The sequence below is a fragment of the Pipistrellus hanaki genome, assembly GCF_964339955.1.
Source record: "Pipistrellus hanaki genome assembly, chromosome: 1".
NCBI classification, from domain to species: Eukaryota; Metazoa; Chordata; class Mammalia; order Chiroptera; family Vespertilionidae; genus Pipistrellus; species Pipistrellus hanaki.
The window spans coordinates 16,121,008-16,139,032 of NC_140503.1; the positions used below are offsets into that span (position 1 = coordinate 16,121,008).

At 43.5% G+C, this 18,025-nt stretch overlaps 1 protein-coding gene across 4 annotated transcripts in view; it reads left to right on the plus strand.

The window, feature by feature from the left end:
- STON2 (stonin 2) overlaps positions 1 to 18,025 on the plus strand; it is a 129,606-nt gene that overhangs the window by 77,189 nt on the left and 34,392 nt on the right. For 3 of the 4 annotated variants that reach the window (XM_084891460.1, XM_084891461.1, XM_084891463.1), the window contains one exon: positions 989 to 1,168. The exons of the other annotated variant lie outside the window; for it this stretch is intronic. In XM_084891460.1, the coding sequence (XP_084747586.1) occupies positions 989 to 1,168 (180 nt within the window). The remainder of the gene's footprint in view (positions 1 to 988; positions 1,169 to 18,025) is intronic. 4 annotated transcript variants of the gene reach the window in all.

Genomic DNA, 18,025 nt, shown 5'->3' on the forward strand with positions numbered 1-18,025 from the left:
ATATTTCTTCAGGAATGTTGGAAGACTTGCCCAGGGGTATGGTGGGTCTTAGATCCAGGCAAACTGGAGCCCAGACCTTGGGTCTTCCACTCACTGGGTGGCCGAGCCCTCGGCAGGTCGCCTAATCCCTGGGTCTCAGGGTGCTTAAGGTGAAAGAGAAGCAATGATGCTGCCTCCTATGGGCATTTCCAGGCTTAAGTGAGAGAAGATCATGGTCCTGAGTGGTACTAAGAGGTGTTAGTTCCTCCTCCTCACTCTTCGCTCCATGGGTCCATCTCCTTCTATGATAACACTGCCGTGCCTCTGTTTGCAAACACCAAACTTACCAAAACAAATTACCCCAGGGCCCTCCATTGATGCAAAGCTTCATTTTAGCCTTTATCAAAGGCCAGACTATCAGGTGGCGAGATTCTTTTTTTTTTTTTTTTTTCTTTTCATTTTCAATGGGAATCCATTTCTAAACTCTTGATTTTCAGATACCTGTTTCAAGAATGTGCTTCTTAGGCAAGGCAAACAATCCTGTTCCTCTACAATTCAGAGCCCGAAAGACGGCGATATTTATTGTCTGAATCCCATCCAGCTCTGCCCGCTCCAGGCCATTCCAAGCCCCTGCACCACGGGAGCCCCTTTCCTGCCTTTCCCGGGCCACGTTCTTGCTCGAGCACAGTGGAAACCAATTCCGGAGTTCCATCTGAAAGTGTGTGTGCTGAAGCATCGCCTTTTCAAAGTAACCTTTGCATTAAGCCCCGGAATCTAATTACTCAAGTGTTATTTGCCTCCCCGAAGTACCCATGCCTGTGCAGGTTGTTTAAAGTTCAGGAAGTATCAACAAAAGGAGTCAGAAGCAAGATCTCGAGCCCTGCCTCTGAGGAAGCTCCCCATCTGCGCCTTGCCTCTCCCTCCTCCTGGGTGTGCCCGCCTGCCTGGGAAGGCCAGTGAGTAACCTGCACATTTTTTTTTTTTCTTCATCTTGGCCCTTCCCACCCAGACGAGAGGACGGAGTGGCAGACAGGCAGGCAGACGGCGGTGAGTCCTGTTCAGGCTTGTACGGAGCATACCTCCACCCGCACCCACGGCCTGGACCCCTCGCCACCCTCACTTCACTCCAGGAGCAGCCAGAGCCCGTGTGAGGGTCCAGAGGGTCCAGAGGGGACCTCCACTCCCAATGGTAAGGCTGCCAGCAGAGGGACCACTTCATTCATTTTCTCTGCTTTGGGGTTTGGCTTCTCTTTTCTATTGTGTTTAGACGGGAGAGTTTCTGATGGAATTGAAGGGTTTTTGTGTGGTTGATTCCTTAGTTCTCAGTCACCCCAAGACAAAGAAGTGTCTTTTCCCAGCAGGATTTATTAGAACTTGTAACCTGATAGCCTGGCCTGGAAACCAAACTTAATATACTAATTACCTCTGGTTAGTACAACTTACCCTTTTGGCCCTGTAAGGGGGAAAGAAATGAAAGACTACATTGCTTATCAAATATGTTTTGAAGAATGAAAGGTGCTAAGGATTGTGGGAATTTTATGAGCACCTCTGACCGGTTGAAAAGTAGCTTAAATTGTTATCAGAGCTTTAATATAGATCACGATGACGTTTTGCCTCAAAACAAAACAAACCGAGCAAACAGAAAAACCCTTTTTAAAAGATCTTCGTGTTGAATGGAAGATGCCAGCGGAAGGGTTTGAGTCAAAGAGTTTAAAGATACGTTGGTCTAATTAAATATAGATGAGCATGGAAGTATTGAATTAAATCTGTGGTGCTCTGTGAAGAAAACAGATGCTCAATGTGGGATTCAAGTGGGATTTAAGGGAGAAAACAGAGATCTTTGTATGGTGTGACGAGAATCCTTTGAGGGGAGGGTTGGAAGGCACATGGAGGAGGCTGGGGAGCAGGCTGTTGTGGGGGGCTGATGCCAGGCCTTCTCCTTCAGCTGCTGTGGGTGAGAGTAATTCACAGCCATCAAGCGCTGCATTGTTAACAGGCTTCTGATTTCAATATTTATTCCAAACGCAGGCAATACAACTTACTCTAAACACAAATTATTGCCAAGAGGTTATGGTTCAATTCCCCGTCAAGGCGCATGCCCAGGTTGTGGGCTTGATCCCCAGGCGGGTGTGTGTGTGTGTGTGTGTAAATGGTGTGCAGGAGGCATCAGATAAAATTATTCTCTGTCATCATAGATGTTTTATGTCTCTCTCCCTCTCCCTTCCTCTCTGAAATCAATAAAAATATTTAAAAAAAAAACAAACAAACAAAACTCAAACTATTGGATTGTATGGGCAGATGAAGGAATACAACTTATTCCAAACACAGGCTAAGGATTGCATGGGCATGGCAGAAATACAGCTGCTGCCTCTGGTGCTGGCCGAGCCCAAGCTTTCATACCTGCGGAGAGCTCAAGAAGAAGGCTATAATAATACTAATTTGATACTGTACTACGTACATAGTCCATCTGAGACGGCCCTGTTCTTTGAACAGACAAGAGGAATTACGTCCTCATGACATTTGAAGGTGAAGATGCTGAGCTAAGGGGTTTTATAGGAGAACGGTGACGGGAGCTGCCCAAGCCAGAGGCACCCCCATGACACATGTGGAAGTTTGCCCTGTGCCCAGGTATCTCTACGAATGCAGCAGTTTCTTTCTTGGCACCTCTGTGTGGGCAATTTAAGGATTCTCTGTTAGGAGCAACCTACACTGACCCTATGTAGATTTTTAGACCAGCAAAAAGCAACAGCCCTAAAAATTGGTGTATCAAGAAAAGGCAGGAAGGGCACAGGCAGGGTGCAAATCTGCTTCTTAGAGTGCATACCCCTCTGCTAAGTTTTAGGAAAGTCTAGTATGCTTTCTTGTTGAAATCAGTAACTCTTTGTCATTGCCATTATAATGTTTCTGTGATAATAGTGCCAGTAGTCTGCTTCCTTATAGCTTAGGTTTCCCTTTGGCTAATAAATCTAAAGCAAAGAGTGACCAATCAACCAGCTCTTTAGAAGGTGACCCAAGAATGCCATTTATTTTGTTGCCGAGTGAGCAAGAAGGGAGTGGGAACAATAACGATGATTTTATTGGAGATTCGAGGTTTACATTTATGGCTCTTTTCAGTTATGATTGAAAATCAAATGGATGCCACTCCAACCCATGGGCGTAACAATACTGGTAACCATCTGGCCCCCGGAGGCATATGCACTGTGGAGACTATGCATTGGTGTATAGAAACATGGTTATCCCTCCCAAACCCACTTCTCTCCCAGACTCAGAGCTCAGGGACAGAATCCAGGGTAGAGGAGAGTGGGCAGTGTTTGCTATTTTTTAAAAGTATGTTTTTGTTGATTTTAGAGAGAGAGGAAAGGAGAGGAATAGAGAGACAGAAACATCCATGAGAGCCGAGACTGGTTTGGCTCAATGGATAGAGCGTCGGCTTGGGGACTGAAGGGTCCCGGGTTCGATTCCGGTCAAGGGCATGTACCTTGGTTGCGGGCATATCCCCAGTAGGGGGTGTGCAAGAGGCAGCTGATTGATGACTCTCTCTCATCGATGTTTCTAACTCTCTATCTCTCTCCCTTCCTCTCTGTACAGAATCAATAAAAATATATTAAAAAAAGAAAGAAAAAAAAAGAAAAAAGAAAAGAAACATCCATGAGAGAGACATCTATTGGCTGCCTCCTGCCCACGTCCTACTGGGGATTTAGCCCTAATCCTGATATATGCCCTGACCGGGAATTGAGCCGTGAATTCCTGATTCATAGGTCGATGCTCAACCACTGAGACACAGTGGCCGGGCAGCAGTGTTTGCTATTGGTGGCCTATTCTGCACAGTTTCAGAATTTCCTATGGTTTCTTCATAAACTAAACAAGTGTGGTTTCTTCTTGAATCTGGCATTTCTGAGGCATCTTCATGGTGAAGCTAGCATTTTTTCCCCCTTCATCGTGTTTTCACGCGCTCCTTCTGTTTAGTCTTTTAAGCAGTGACCTTACCAGGCAGATTGAAAACTGGCCTTACAAATGGGAACCAAACTGGGTACTTTCAACAACCTTGCCTTTCTCCTCCCACTCTCTGTATCCCAGCCCAGCCTCCGCCGCTTCTCTGTCATCCTGTGTTTTTTGGAATTCATTTCTCTACCACCCCCTGCTGTCCCAGACCTCACAAGTATGTGTTTAGAGAATTGAGTGGAGCTAACCAAAAGGTCATGGTGATTTTTTTTAAAAACCAGAAAGCAGCACCCTGGTTGTAGGGATGCTATAATAGCTATAGCTGTGAGTTCAGCCACCATAGTTTTAGTGCATTTCCTAAGTGGTCACAGGGCAAGGATGAGTGAACTAGGGATATAAAGTGAAGAGGGCTTAGGCACAGCTGGTGGCTAAAGTATCATTAGGCCCAGCCTGTAATCTTCCGTGAGCTCCAGTTTCCTGCTCTTTAGGCTTTTTGTTGGTTTGGTATGTTATCTTTTTCCTGTAATATTTTTTACTACGCATCGGTGCTCCTCCTATTGATGCCTTGGATCCTTTGGAGGATGCAGCCCTGATCCTTCGGCCACATTTCATCTGTAGGCACATCCCAAACCAGGAAGACACATCACAGAGACACTTGCCCTGAACAATCCCTATGAGGATGGCATGTCATCCACACCACCTTTAAAACCCCCGAAGGATAATATTAAATAGTGCTGAGCCCTGGCCAGTTTGCTCAGTGAATGGACTGTCAGCCTGCAGCCCAAAGGGTCCTGGGTTTGATTCCAGTCCAGGACACATACCTCGGTTGCAGGCTCCTACCTGCAGGGCCCTGGGTGGCCTGCAGGAGGCAACCAATCGATGGGCTTCTCTCACATCACTGTTTCTGTCTTTCCCCCTCCCTTCCACTTTCTCTAAAAGATCAGTGAAAAAATATCCTTGGGTAGGATAATAAAAATAAGTAAATAAGTAATGAATAAAATAATGAATAAAATAGTGCTGAGACAGATTCCTTTTGCTTTAGTTTGACACCAAGATCTTGAGGATTAAGTACAATAAGATGCTTTTGTGTGCAGGCAGTAGAAATGAGGAATAGCTGATTCAATTTCAATCTGGTGATTTTATAGTATTTGAGATTAGAGTGAAAAGTTTTGCCTACACTTAGAAACCACAGTTGGCTGCAGTTGATCTTTTTCTCCAATTATATTAGGTGTGGAATAAATTGGTTGTCAAAATGGCCCCAGTGATTCCCCTCTTTGAATCTAGTTCCTTGTGATATGGCTTTGTAGCTCTTTGTCAGGTAGAGTCTGGCCCAGCTCAGTGGTTGAGCGTCGACCTGTGAACCAGAAGGTCACAGTTCGATTCCTGGTCAGGTCACTTGCCTGGGTCAGAGGCTCGATTCCCCAGCAGAAGATGTGCAGGAGGCAGCCGATCAATGATTCTCTCTTGTCACTGATGTTTCTATCATTTCTCCCTCTCACTTCCTCTCTGAAATCAATTAAAACAACAACAACAAAAAGAAATAGAGCTTGTTTCCCCAGCCCCTGAACCTTAGCGTGGCCTTGTAACTTACTTTGGCCAGTAGAATGTGCAGAAGTAAAGGTATACATTATATTGGACCCCAGCCTAGGTATTAAGAGGCCTCGAATACTTCTGTCTGTTCCCTCAGAATCCAGCCCGGTCACCATATGGACACTCCTGGACTTGCTGTGTCCCAGAGACCCTTGTCACCCAGGTGACAGCAGTCTTATACCATCAGGTGTGTGAGTGAGGCAATCCTAGACCAGCCAGTTGGCCTCACACTTGAGTGGGCCCAGCAGAGCTCAGACAGACTGGTCCAGATCCACAGACTTGTGAGCATAATCAGTGCTTATCATTTTAAGCTACTTGTTTTGGAATAGTTTGTTATGCTAACAATTCATTTTAAGCTACTTGTTTTGGAATAGTTTGTTATGCTAACAATAATGAATGGGTACATGTGGTCACCTGGAGATGGTCCTTCTGTTTTCAGTTTTGGGTCTATTAATGTCATCATAAATGCTTAGCACAACTCAGCATGAGACTCAGGCACTGGATGGAGAGATTCTATAGCGGGGATGCAATTCTTGTGATCATCAGCATTACTTTGAGACCTTTTAACAACCCAGACACCTGGGCCTTGTGCCAGAGTATTCAACTATATATAGATGAGAACTAGGAATCTATAATTTAGAAAGTTCTGGTGATTGATTACTCTGGCCAGGTGATTCAGTTGGTTTAGTGTCATCCCATGCACCAAAAGGTCACAGGTTAGATTCTGGATTGGGGCACATGCCAGATTGTAAGCTTGGGGCCATGCAAGAGGCAGTCTATTGATGTTTCTCACATCAGTGTTTTCCTTTCCTTTCCTCTCTCTCTAAAACAAAAAAAGACTTTTTTTTTTTTTTTTTTTTTTTTTTAGAATAGAAAGTTCTGGTGATTGGCTAGAAAACCAATAATCCAGTGTTTTTATCAGTCCCTTTCATTCCTCAAAGTTGCAATGATTCCAGTTCACCTTTACTTAAATAGCAACAGTGAGGTGGTTCAGAGTTCATTTCTGACTTGGTATACTTCCAGCTGCATAAGTAAACTTTGTAATCACCTTTGGGCTAAAGCACATTGACCTGGTCCTGGATGGGAAAAAATTCACAGGTGCATATTGATGGCTAGAACTATGTATTTCTTATCATTGTGTCCCCTGGGAATTAGAACATTTTATTCATGGCCTCCATGAATAAATCTTGGGCATGGAGGACTGTATAGTCTAATGGCGGTGGTGGGGGAGGAAATCAGAGATCCATTACTAATGTGTTAAGAAAACAAAGCAAACAGTGTTTTAACCTTTAAAGTGCAGGTGGATTTTTACTATAGTAGGCCTACCAGTTAGCTGTTGCTACAAAAACGATGCGTTACAGACAACCACAAAACTGTCAGTAGCATCCAATCATATGCTTTTATTAACTCCTATGCTGGCAGGTTGGTGTGGGGAGAACCAGCTGATTTGGTTGGGCTTACCTGGAGTTTCCTCCTCTTGGACCAGCTGTCAGCTTGGGCATGTTCTCATGGCTGTGTAGAGACACAAGAGCACAAGCCACCCAGGAGCAAGCTCATTTTAAGCTTCTGGTGATGTCATCAAGCTATTAACATCCTGTCGGTCAAAACAAGTTGCGTGGCCAAGCCCATGGTCAAAGGGCAGGGAAATTTATATTTGCAGCGATAAACTGCAAAGCCATGTGGCATGGGCATGGACACTGAGAGAGGTGAGGAATTAGGACCGTGAAGGTAAGCCTCCTTGTTGGGAGAGGATGTGTAAGGGAGCTTCACTTTCTCCTGTTGAGAAATGCTGGTGAAGTCATAGCTGGCTCCCAGAGTAACCAAGAGGCAGAAAGTGTCCATCATATGGAAATAGCCTGTTCCTTGTCATGTGCAAGAAGTGTCAGACTCTCGGCTCCTATGATCTAACCAATGGAATTTTTTTTAAAAAATATATTTTATTGATTTTGTACAGAGAGGAAGGGAGAGAGATAGAGAGTTAGAAACATCGATGAGAGAGAGTCATCCATCAGCTGCCTCTTGCACACCCCCTACTGGGGATATGCCCGCAACCAAGGTACATGCCCTTGACCGGAATCGAACCTGGGACCCTTCAATCCCCAAGCCGACGCTCTATCCATTGAGCCAAACCGGTCTCGGCAAGCCAATGGAATTTTAAAGGGAAAAGAATTCCTGCAAGGACCTCAAACTTGGCACGAAGTACCGTTCTATTGGCACTGGCATCTCAGTAGAATGCCTCCATTTCCACCCTCACCCCATCCTCCGCAATGTCAAGGCCATGGGTCACTGGGCTTGGTTGCCCACTGCTCACTTCCAGGAGGGGCATTATTTAGAGTCAAGTCTTCAAATTATGCGACATCCCTGTGCTATCATCACTTTTTTCTGGGGCAAAAAGTTTCTGTTTAGTCCAAACATTTGGGGACCATTTCCCAAACCCTAGCCCAACACTGCTGTGGATAAAAGAGATTTTGGTGAATATCCCTTCCTCATGGCCTATCTTTCCCCGATTTGTTTTGTGAAAGGCTTGTAGCCTACGCCTCTGATTCAGATAAGAAACCAGTTTTCTAAAATATGATTGAGATTCTCAGATAGTCTCCAGGGTAAAAACCATAGTATGTGGGGTTTTACTGAGAATAATAATGGCGTGCTTTATTACAGGCCACTGATTTCCTAGCCTAAGCATTGCTGTTGATGACTCTGTGTCTTTGGAACCGTGTGATGTATCAAATGTACCTGGGAGGAAACGGGGGGTGCAGAGGATTAGGTAACTTCCCTGAGACCACATCCACTGGCCAACCAAGATTAGAAGCCTGTCCTTTTGGTGTTTCAGCTTTTGTGTGACAATCTTACTGATTCTGTCTTCTTTCACAAAATGCCCATGAGGATATCATTACCTGCTGAGCTTATTCTGCTAAAAAACCCTGCCCTCCTAGTATTTATGCTCCATGGGAAACAAGGAAGTCTGGTGTTCAGTAATAATGAGATTTTCCCACTTAAGTGTTAGGGGAAGTAAACCTGATTAAAGGTGCTTTCTAAGCGGCGTTTCCTGAGCTTACTATCTTGGCCACAGAAAAAAATTGGGGTGGGGACTGTTTAGAACAGTGTTTTTCAACCTTTTTTGGGCAAAGGCACACTTGTTTCATGAAAAAAATCACGAGGCACACCACCATTAGAAAATGTTAAAAAATTTAACTCTGTGCCTATATTGACTATATATAAAGTAATTCTCTTGAATAGGAATCAAATAAACACAAAGAAAGTATTTTATAATTACTTTATTATGAAATATTAAGTAAACAAAATAGTGAAAAATTATAAAATTCTTGTCTTGTCTGCATCTACGGCACACCAGGCAACATCTCGCGGCACACTAGTGTGCCCCGGAACAGCGGTTGAAAAACGCTGGTTTAGAAGACCTCCTCGCCATTGAGCTTCTTTCTGTGTATTTTCTGAGCCCTCCCTGCCATTTCTGTTGCCTGGCGACTGTTCAGCAATTGGTTGCAATTGTTCTCTGACACACAGTGTTATTTCTATTTCATGTGGGAAACTGATTTGATTAAACAACTCATTTAAACTCATGCTTTGTAGGAGGCACGATATAAGTGGAGCCAGCATTTTTAGTGTGTTTTTGTTGTCAGATTCACACATGCAAACAAGCAAAGAATTGCAGTGGGTTCGAATATATAGGGTCTTCTATAATTAACAAATAAGCTGGTTATCTTGGATAGGTTGTTTCTATTCTGGTGATGGCTTTGCTGAAAACCTCATGGGTCTCCCAAACAACACTGATGCCACATAATATATTGTTCTTTTAGCAATGACTTAATCTCCTACCCCTCCTCTTGCTCAGAATCTAAATTAATAGCTGTTGGGTGAATGAAGGAGTGAGTGAAGGCTAAGACTATATCACCTCGCTCCTAAGAAAAATGTAGGACTTTATTCCCCTAGGTGCTTCTGTCCCTGAGAAAGGGCAGTGAAGGGTTAATGTTCTCCTTGGAGCTGGAGGGACTTGGATATGGATCTCGCAGAGCTGCTCTGTTCACATCACATTCTTTCTGCTGCTATAGCAACAGGTTGAGAATTTTGCCGGCCTACGTTGGAAATGCCTGTGTGCAGGCGACTCCATTGTCTGGGGGACAACTGTTTTTTTCTATGATGTTTCAATAAAGCAGCTTCTTTGCGGAGACAGAAGCCAACATAAAGCAGGGGCTAAGAATCAGGGAGAGGCAGAGAGAGATCTTGTTTTGATTGGAGGGACATTTTCAACCTTTTGTCCCCTGAAGAGGTATGAGGCTGGGAAGGAATAGAGGTTTAATCCTTCCTCAATAGCATCTTTTTCTTCCCTCTTAATGAGGCCTCTCTTCTGAGAGACACCCCCTGGCAGCACTTAGAAAACTTTCGCTCACTACCATTGCTTAATTGAGTAATAGTTAGGCGCCTGGATCATTGCCCAGGTTCACCTCTAAGTGTGGAGATGCAGAATGGATCAGAATGTAGGTTTCTCCCTCTGTATTCAGCAGTTCTAATCAACTCTGTACCTGCATTGCTTACTGAGAAGGAAGGACAGCTAGCCAAGAGTGAGCAATGGAGGTGTTCGGTTTTTACTGGGTGGAGCATTGTCGTAAAGGGAGGAAAAAGAATGAGGAAGCTGTTGGGAAAAGTTGCTTAGGTGGTATTAACTTCCCTGGAGGCTGCACGGGCTCTTTAAAAATGCTCAGCCTAGCCCTAGCTGGTTTGGCTCAGAAGATAGAGCATCGGTATGTGGACGAAAGGGTTTCAGGTTCAGTTCCGGTCAAGGGGACATGCCCAGGTTGCAGGCTCAATCCACAGTAGGGCATGTGCAGGAGGCAGCCAATCTGTGAGTCTCATCATTGATGTTTCTCTCTCTCTCTCTCTCTCTCTCTCTCTCTCTCTCTCTCTCTCTCTCTCTCTCTCTCTCTCTCCCTTCCTCCCTCCCTCCCGCTCTGAAATCAATAATAATTTTTTTAAAAATCCCAGCCTGTTACTAAGGGCTCCTTCCTGTGTAGTCTCAGGTGTGGCGACTGTCAGAGCTCAGGGATAATTGTTCTTGCTGGGCTAATGGATGAAATCAGTGGGCATTCAGGATCACTTTGGGTTGACTTTTCACATGGCCACCCGACATTTTCCGTGTTGTTTTTATTTTGCACACAGATGGGGAAATCTGCCTGATTCACTCTTTGTTCTTGGTTTACAAATACATTTTGATAAAAAATACTTGAACATATTGAACCATTCTTCAGAAGCAGCACTGTATTAAAAGTTTAATTTTGAAAACCTTTGCCAAATCCGGTGTGGCTCAGTGGATAGAGTGTCAGCCTGCGAACTCAAGAGTCCTGGGTTTGAGTCCGGTCAAGGACTTGTACTCTGGTTGCGGGTACATCCCAGTAGGGGGTGTGCAAGAGGCAGCTGATCTGTGTTTCTCTCTCATCGATATTTCTAACTCTCTATTCCTCTCTGTAAAAAGTCAATAAAATATAAAAAACAAAAGTAAGTAAGTAAGTAAATAAATAAATAAATAAATAAATAAAAGAGAACCTTTTATCCCCAACCCACTGCATGATGTTTAAATATGGGATAAGCCCTTGATCTTGTGTGGACTAAAAAAAAAAAAAAAAGTAATACTTTTCTTCCCACCTTCTAAATTCTTCTAGCTGAGCTATTACATTAACATAGACATATTAATAAGAGAAAATAAAATTATAGTATATGTGCATGGGGAATTCACATATGTATAGAAAACAAAGACAGACCTGGCCAGTTTGGCTCAGTGGGTAGAGTGTCGGCCCAAGGATTGAAGGGTCCCGGGTTCGATTCCAGTCAGGAGTGTGTACCTTGGTTGCAGACTCAATCCCCATCTTAAACTCGATATCCCAAAAGGCAGCTTCAGGGTGATAAAACTTTGGTTCCTTTCAATCTTGATGTCTCCACTGCCTTTAAGTCTGTTTTGGACACAGAAATGGTCTTTCTAGTTGTGAGAGACGACCAACAACTGAGCAGCAAAGCGTGCTTCCAAGAGCTCTGGGCTGGGAGCTGGAGCGGCCTTGGGCAGCTCATGCGGGGATTTTAATCTCATCACTTGTAAAATGAAAGATTCAGATGACATTTCTAGGATTTCTTTTACACCTCTCCCACACACATGAAAAGTGATACTCCAGTTATTTCAAAGTAGAAAAGTCTGTGCTTTGCTGAATGTTTTACAAGTGTAACTCCCTTAACTCATACTCATATTCAGATCTTTGCTTCAGTGTCTTCTCCTCCAGGAAGTCTACCATGACCCCCAGGCTAGATGAGGATTCCAGCCTATGTTTTCTGATAAGTGTGTTCTTTCTTTCATCACAGTTTGTAATGATTTATTTCTTGGTGTGTGTGTTTTTTTAAAATTGATCTTAGAGAGAGAGAGAGGAAGGGAGAGGAAGAGAGAAACACTGATGTGATAGCAAAACATCAGTTGGCTGCCTCCTGCATACCCCCCAGTGGGGATCAAGCCCACAACCCTGGGCATGTGCCCTGATTAAGAATCAAACTGGTGACCTCTCAGTGCCTGGGCTAACACTTAACCAATGGGCCACACTGGCCAGGGCTATTTCTTGGAGGGTTTTTTTTGTTTTTTGTTTTTTTAATTGGTTTCAGAGAGCAATGGAGGGGGAGATAGAAACATCAACGATGAGAGATAAAGATTGATCGGCTGCCTCCTGCATGCCCTCCACTGGGGATTGAGCCCACAACCCAGGCATATGTCCTAACCGGGAATAGAACCATGACTTCCTGGTTCATAGTTCGATGCTCAACCACTGAGCTACGCCGGCCAGGCTCTTGGAGATTTTAAAAATCAGTTTTCTCTCATGCCCACAAGACTGAGGACTATGTGAGGCAAATGCACAAACTGTTCACCATGGATTCTGCACATGTAGGCATGCAATATAGCTGTGTTGAATGAAGATGCTGCATTAGGCTTAATGGAAGGTGCAAAGATGACTATATCTCAGTCTCTGCTTTCAAGGATCTTAAAATTCACTTTCCCTATTTCTCTTCTCCTACCATCTCACCTCACACCCAAAATATGCTGGGAGGAATTAAAACAAAACCAGAACCCTGGATTCTGGTCACTGATCTGATCATGCGATAGGTTTGTGGGAGTCAAGAAAGCAACTTTTCTCCCACCTTTCTAAGTTCTTCTGGCTGGGCTGGTAATCATGAGACCCACCAACGGGAGAACATGTCCAAATTTTACTATGTATATGCAGGCATGGCTTCCATAAGAATATGAGATCTGGAGACATGTCGGGCCGTTGAGGTTCATACGCCATTTTGGACAAAGGAGGGGAGGTCAGGGATCTGGGATTTCAAAGAGAAGGCAGATACCTTACAGGTAGACCAGAAAGAACAAATGCCGTGATAAACAAAGTCTTGCTGGGTTACCAGGAAACAGTGGGACCCAGGGAAGTTCAGCTGTCAGGTTCTGCTAGATTGTTCCCATCTGCCACCTTTAGCTTGTTTATGATGCTGAGGCGATGTGCCCTTTCTGTAAGCAGGTTTTACTATCTGAATTCCTTTCAGCAGGTAAGGGGGAGGTCAGAAGTTCTTTCTGAGTCTTTGATTTCTTAGTAACTAGTTTAAAATCAATACTCCAAAAGTCATATTTTGGGGTGGCAAAACTTGGGCCTCTGTCAAGTTTTAATTTTCCTTAATTGGACTGATTAGTCTTTTGTGACAGAATCCATGAACTGAAGCAAGGCCCAGGCAGGATAGAAGGATAAAAGGTATAGAATGTATAGAATGAATGTGATGGACTGAAAATAAAGGAATGTGCCCAGTTGACATGGCTCAGTGGTTGAGTGTCAACCATGAACCAGAAGGTCACGGTTCAATTCCTGGTCGGGGGCACATGCCTGGGTTGCAAGCTTGATCCCCAGTAGGGGGCGTGCAGGAGGCAGCCCGCCAATGATTCTCTTTCACCATAGATGTTTGTATTTCTCTCTACCTCTCCCTTCCTCTCTGAAATCAGTAAAAAAATATATATATATTTAAAAGAAAACATAGGAAAGAAAGGAAGAAGAGGGAAAGGAGGAGAACAGGACAACAAGAGGAGTGAAAGCATGGGGCTCTCTGTCTTCTTTAAAGAATTTGCCTGTAAGGGTTCTTCTCTTTTGACTGCCAGGCTTTACAAGCAAAGGCATGTTTCTTAAAAAGCATTCTTACCCAAAGTGTTGAATAATGGCACAAAGAGTTTGCTTCCAAGAGATGATGGATTACATACACACAAAAAGTTAACCTGACTGGATTCCGGAAATGTCTTTGCTTTAAAAACTAGAAAAACACCAATTTCCAAAATAACTGTCAAGTTTCTGTAAATCAGCATAGCATGATCAATACAGGAAAATGCATCAAGAAACCAGAGCTAGGCAGTATTTAAACAGTGTGTGTGTGTGTGTGGGGGGGGGGGGGGGGAGTGGGGGGAGGCATTTGATTTAAACACCAGATCCAATCTAGATACTAGGAAGGAGCAGCAAGAATTCCTTAGGTAGGAAGTATGGTGGCTGTTTATCCTGGTCTCACTGAGTTTGTGATTTGCAGGAAAAGTGATTTAGGGGCATTTTACTAAGTTGCAGTAGGAAGTATGAAATCTCAAACTTCCAGAAGCCAGTGCAGCTTCAGTTTATCTTGAGAACAGGTATAGAGGGTCTGAGCAGATGTGACAGGTGAAGTTCCTCTTCTGAACCCTCTCCCTAGGAGGGTGTCAGTAGCCTGCCGTGGTGCTTGGTGTATGTGGGAGCTTATACCCCAGCCAGAATGTATCCCACCCAAAGCCCTTTCAGAAAAAGAATGACTAAAACAATCACATAATCTCCTTTCACAATGAGGAGGAAGGAATTTTAGCCAAGAATGCAAGGTGTGCTTTGAGTTTTGTGCATATACTGCCACAAATTCAACACACACACACACACACACACACACAGAGTCTCTTTCTCTCCCTCCCTCCCTCTCTCTCTCTCTCTCTCTCTCTCTCTCTCTCTCTCTCTCTCTCTCTCTCTCTCTCTCCTTACTCACCTACTTAGATGGAGATAGTATGATGTGCCATGTTGACCAAAGGCCAAGAAATAACTGTATTGGGTTTTTTCAAGTAGCAAAACCAGAGACTCATATGTCGCACTGGGCAGTGTTATTGATTAAACCCTATACAACAAAGATAACATGAAAATATGGTGCATTCATACCTGAAGTCCCTTGGTAGTTCCAGAGAAGGTCAGCGATAAACAGTCTCTTGGATTCCTAGCAGTTCGCCTCTTTCTAGACCTGTCAGGAGTAAATACCATTTTAACAAAATTCTTTCCAGAGCAAATCCCTTTGTTTTCACTGGCAAAGCCTCTTAAATCTCAGCTCTGCCACTTCTGACTGTACAGCTCAGGCATATTATTTAACATCTCTGTGCCTCATTGCCTTCCTCTTTTTATACAATTAATAATATCTTGCTCTTACGATTCTTTTGAGAAATAAGGTCACCTCAGAAGTTTTTTGCGTGGTGCCTGGCACATAATATGAATTAAAGAATTGTTTTTGCTTTTGATATGATAAAGAGGCATCTCAGCCTTTTCCTTTCTCCTTTGCCCTTCCTGAACTAAAGCACCCCTTGACATTTGGTCCTTCTCAGTATAAAGATTCTGGTTGGGCAAGAATGGGACGATGAAGGCCTATGCCCATATTCTTCTACTCGCTCCTACGCCATCGCTCTTTCCCGTATACCACACTACTTTACCTGCCAATGACTGGATACAAAACTCGGTGCAATACAAAAAGGAGTACAAATTTATCTCTATCTTCCAGGAAGTGGGAATCTAAGTCCCAGTGGGAATAATTTTTTTCCTGTTCTCCAAGTCCTGAGCATGCACTTGCCGTTGAGCTCAAATCCTAGCTCAAACCTACCACTCGAACCAATGCCTAACACAGAGCAGGCGCTCCACGGATATCAGTTAACTTGACCATGGAAGACAGGTAGTCATCGAAACATATGGCGCTTAGAGGAAAACACTTAAAAAAAAAAAAAATCAAAGAGCAAGTCCAGAATCAAACTTTCTGAGCCATCCAACCTCTCATGACTTCCAGGCTTGAGAGGAAAGGATGTGACTCACTGGACCTGGAAAGAAGGCAGAGGGGAAGGAAATGGGAGATTTCCTGTCCATCTCCACTGTGAACCAACTGTCAACACAATGCAGCTGAATGGCATGGCCAGGACCCTGGGCTTCTGCAGCCCTGGTTTCCTGACCCTTCAAAGAGGGTGATCTTCACACAGTGAATGAAGCGATATGTCTGTATGGCACATGGCTTTCTGACCTGGCATGTGGTAAGTACTCAGTAAACATTAGCTGTGATTAGCTCAGGAATAATACCTGGATGCTCAGCCATTTGGACATCAGTTAGACTTCTCCCTTCTACAGAACTCAAACTTGAACACTGCCCTGATGCTGCCATTGCTCACCTGTTGACCACATGAGCAGGAGGAGGTACTCTGCAGGCCTACTTAGTCTTGACGGTTCATAAGTTGGAATTAAGTGACGCGTTTTGAGGGTTCTCAGATATTTTTCTATTGTTACTATAGAGGGTGAGAAAGAAAGCATATATGACAAGCAGGCACATCACATGGCTTCAGGATGATACTGTAACGTCTTTCTCTTTGGCCTGAGTTCACATTTTATCATTTCTTTCATTTGTGTCCCATCAAAGCAATGTCACGTTCTTCATTCTGGTCAGAGTGGGGTGGGTCACACTGTTTTTTTTCACAATAAAAAAAGCAGGAGAGTGGATATGAAGTACAGGGTTTTAAAGGCAGGACAAACTTAAGATCACCTAATCTAACCCTTCACTTTACAGAAGTGGAAATTGAGGGCCATGTGTATTCAATAAATTCTCCAAGTGGCAGAAGGATAGATCTTTCAGCCCTAAATCCGGGTCCTGAGTATGTGGTGTTTTGGTTTATTGACCTTACAAAGAGACCTTAGAGTAAAACAAATGGGGAGTCATTGTTTTGAAATGTAAGGGTGGTCATCTGTGAGGAGGATTCTAAAACTAGATAACAAGACCTTTGACCCAGTTTCTTCCTGTCTTTGCCACATTCTCTCTGAAGCTCCATAGGAAATACACATCTGTCTATTATGCGAGAGGCAACAATGACAGAATGAATAGCTCCTGTTTTTCTATTCTCCTGCAAACTCTGTTACTCTGTGCCCTTAGAGACAGAGTATTGATCAAAACAGATGCAGAAAAAATATTTCACAGTGGAACCACATTCTCTAGGAACTAAAGGTGAGGTATGCAAAGGAGCTGGATATTTATGAATAGATTTTCCCAAAGACAATTGATTAAGTGATTTTTTAATTCTCTTAACCAAATGAAATTGTGAGATATATGTAGATCAACAAGAATGTATAATGTATTTTGAGAAAATATACATTCAAGATGTACAGTTGGTCTAATCGAGATACAACAAATTCTAGAATTAGCCAGGCTTGCCTAAAATTTTCTATCAATCTAGAAATTAATAGTTCAGATCCAATATTTGGCATCTCCTTTTTTGCTTGAAGCCATTTATAATAACTTATGTATCAAGCAACTGCTGTGTTCCAGACACTATAGTGAATACTTTTCATGAAATCTCATTTCATTTTATTGATAAGGACAGTTAGACTCAGGATTCAGATTTTTGGGTGTTTGATGACTCATTTCTGTTCCCACAGAAGCAGGGCAGGACATTCAAGATGTGCAGTTTTAGGCAAACACCAAGGAAAGTTTGTTAATCCAGTTGCTGACCCAAATAAAATTTTCCTATCAGAAGGCCAGCCTGTTGTACCTGGCTGGCACTGCTCCAGAAACCAGCCCTTCTGAAATTCGAGATTTTGCCCATTGAAGCAGCCTGTCTGTCCCTAATCCTCCCACAGTCCCTTGGTGTAGAGTCTATGGATGAAACATGCCCTTGAGAATTTATTTTTCCTCCTTCAGTTCCTTCATTTTTCATTACACCAAAAGCTACCCTCTCTCTTCATGGCTCATTCCACCTCCCACGAGTTGTTAGGGATGAACTCAGAATAGCATAATTGGCTGGGCTTTGTCCAACACCAAGAGGCATACCTGTGAATAAATGCCCCAACTCAGTACATAGACTCTGTGATTGTGTTTTGTGTGCTGAGAGGCCTTTAAAAAATAATTTCTGATTGAGCTGGATTGGCTCAATTGTGAGATGGTGTAAGTCATGACACTCAGTAATGGCTATGACAGTGCCTACAGCTTATAAACTTGTGTGTTTGTGATGTGCTTTCAGAACCTTACATTCCAGAGTCAAAAGTGATTCTCCTTCCTTACGCATAATAATGAAAGCTGAAGATAGAAAGCTTCAAATACATCTACCAACCACACTGACCAGATAGATAAAGTTAGTCCCTCCTTCTGCATAAAGACATTGAGGCTCAAATTGGCTGTCTTGTGTTTAAGAGCAGACATTAGC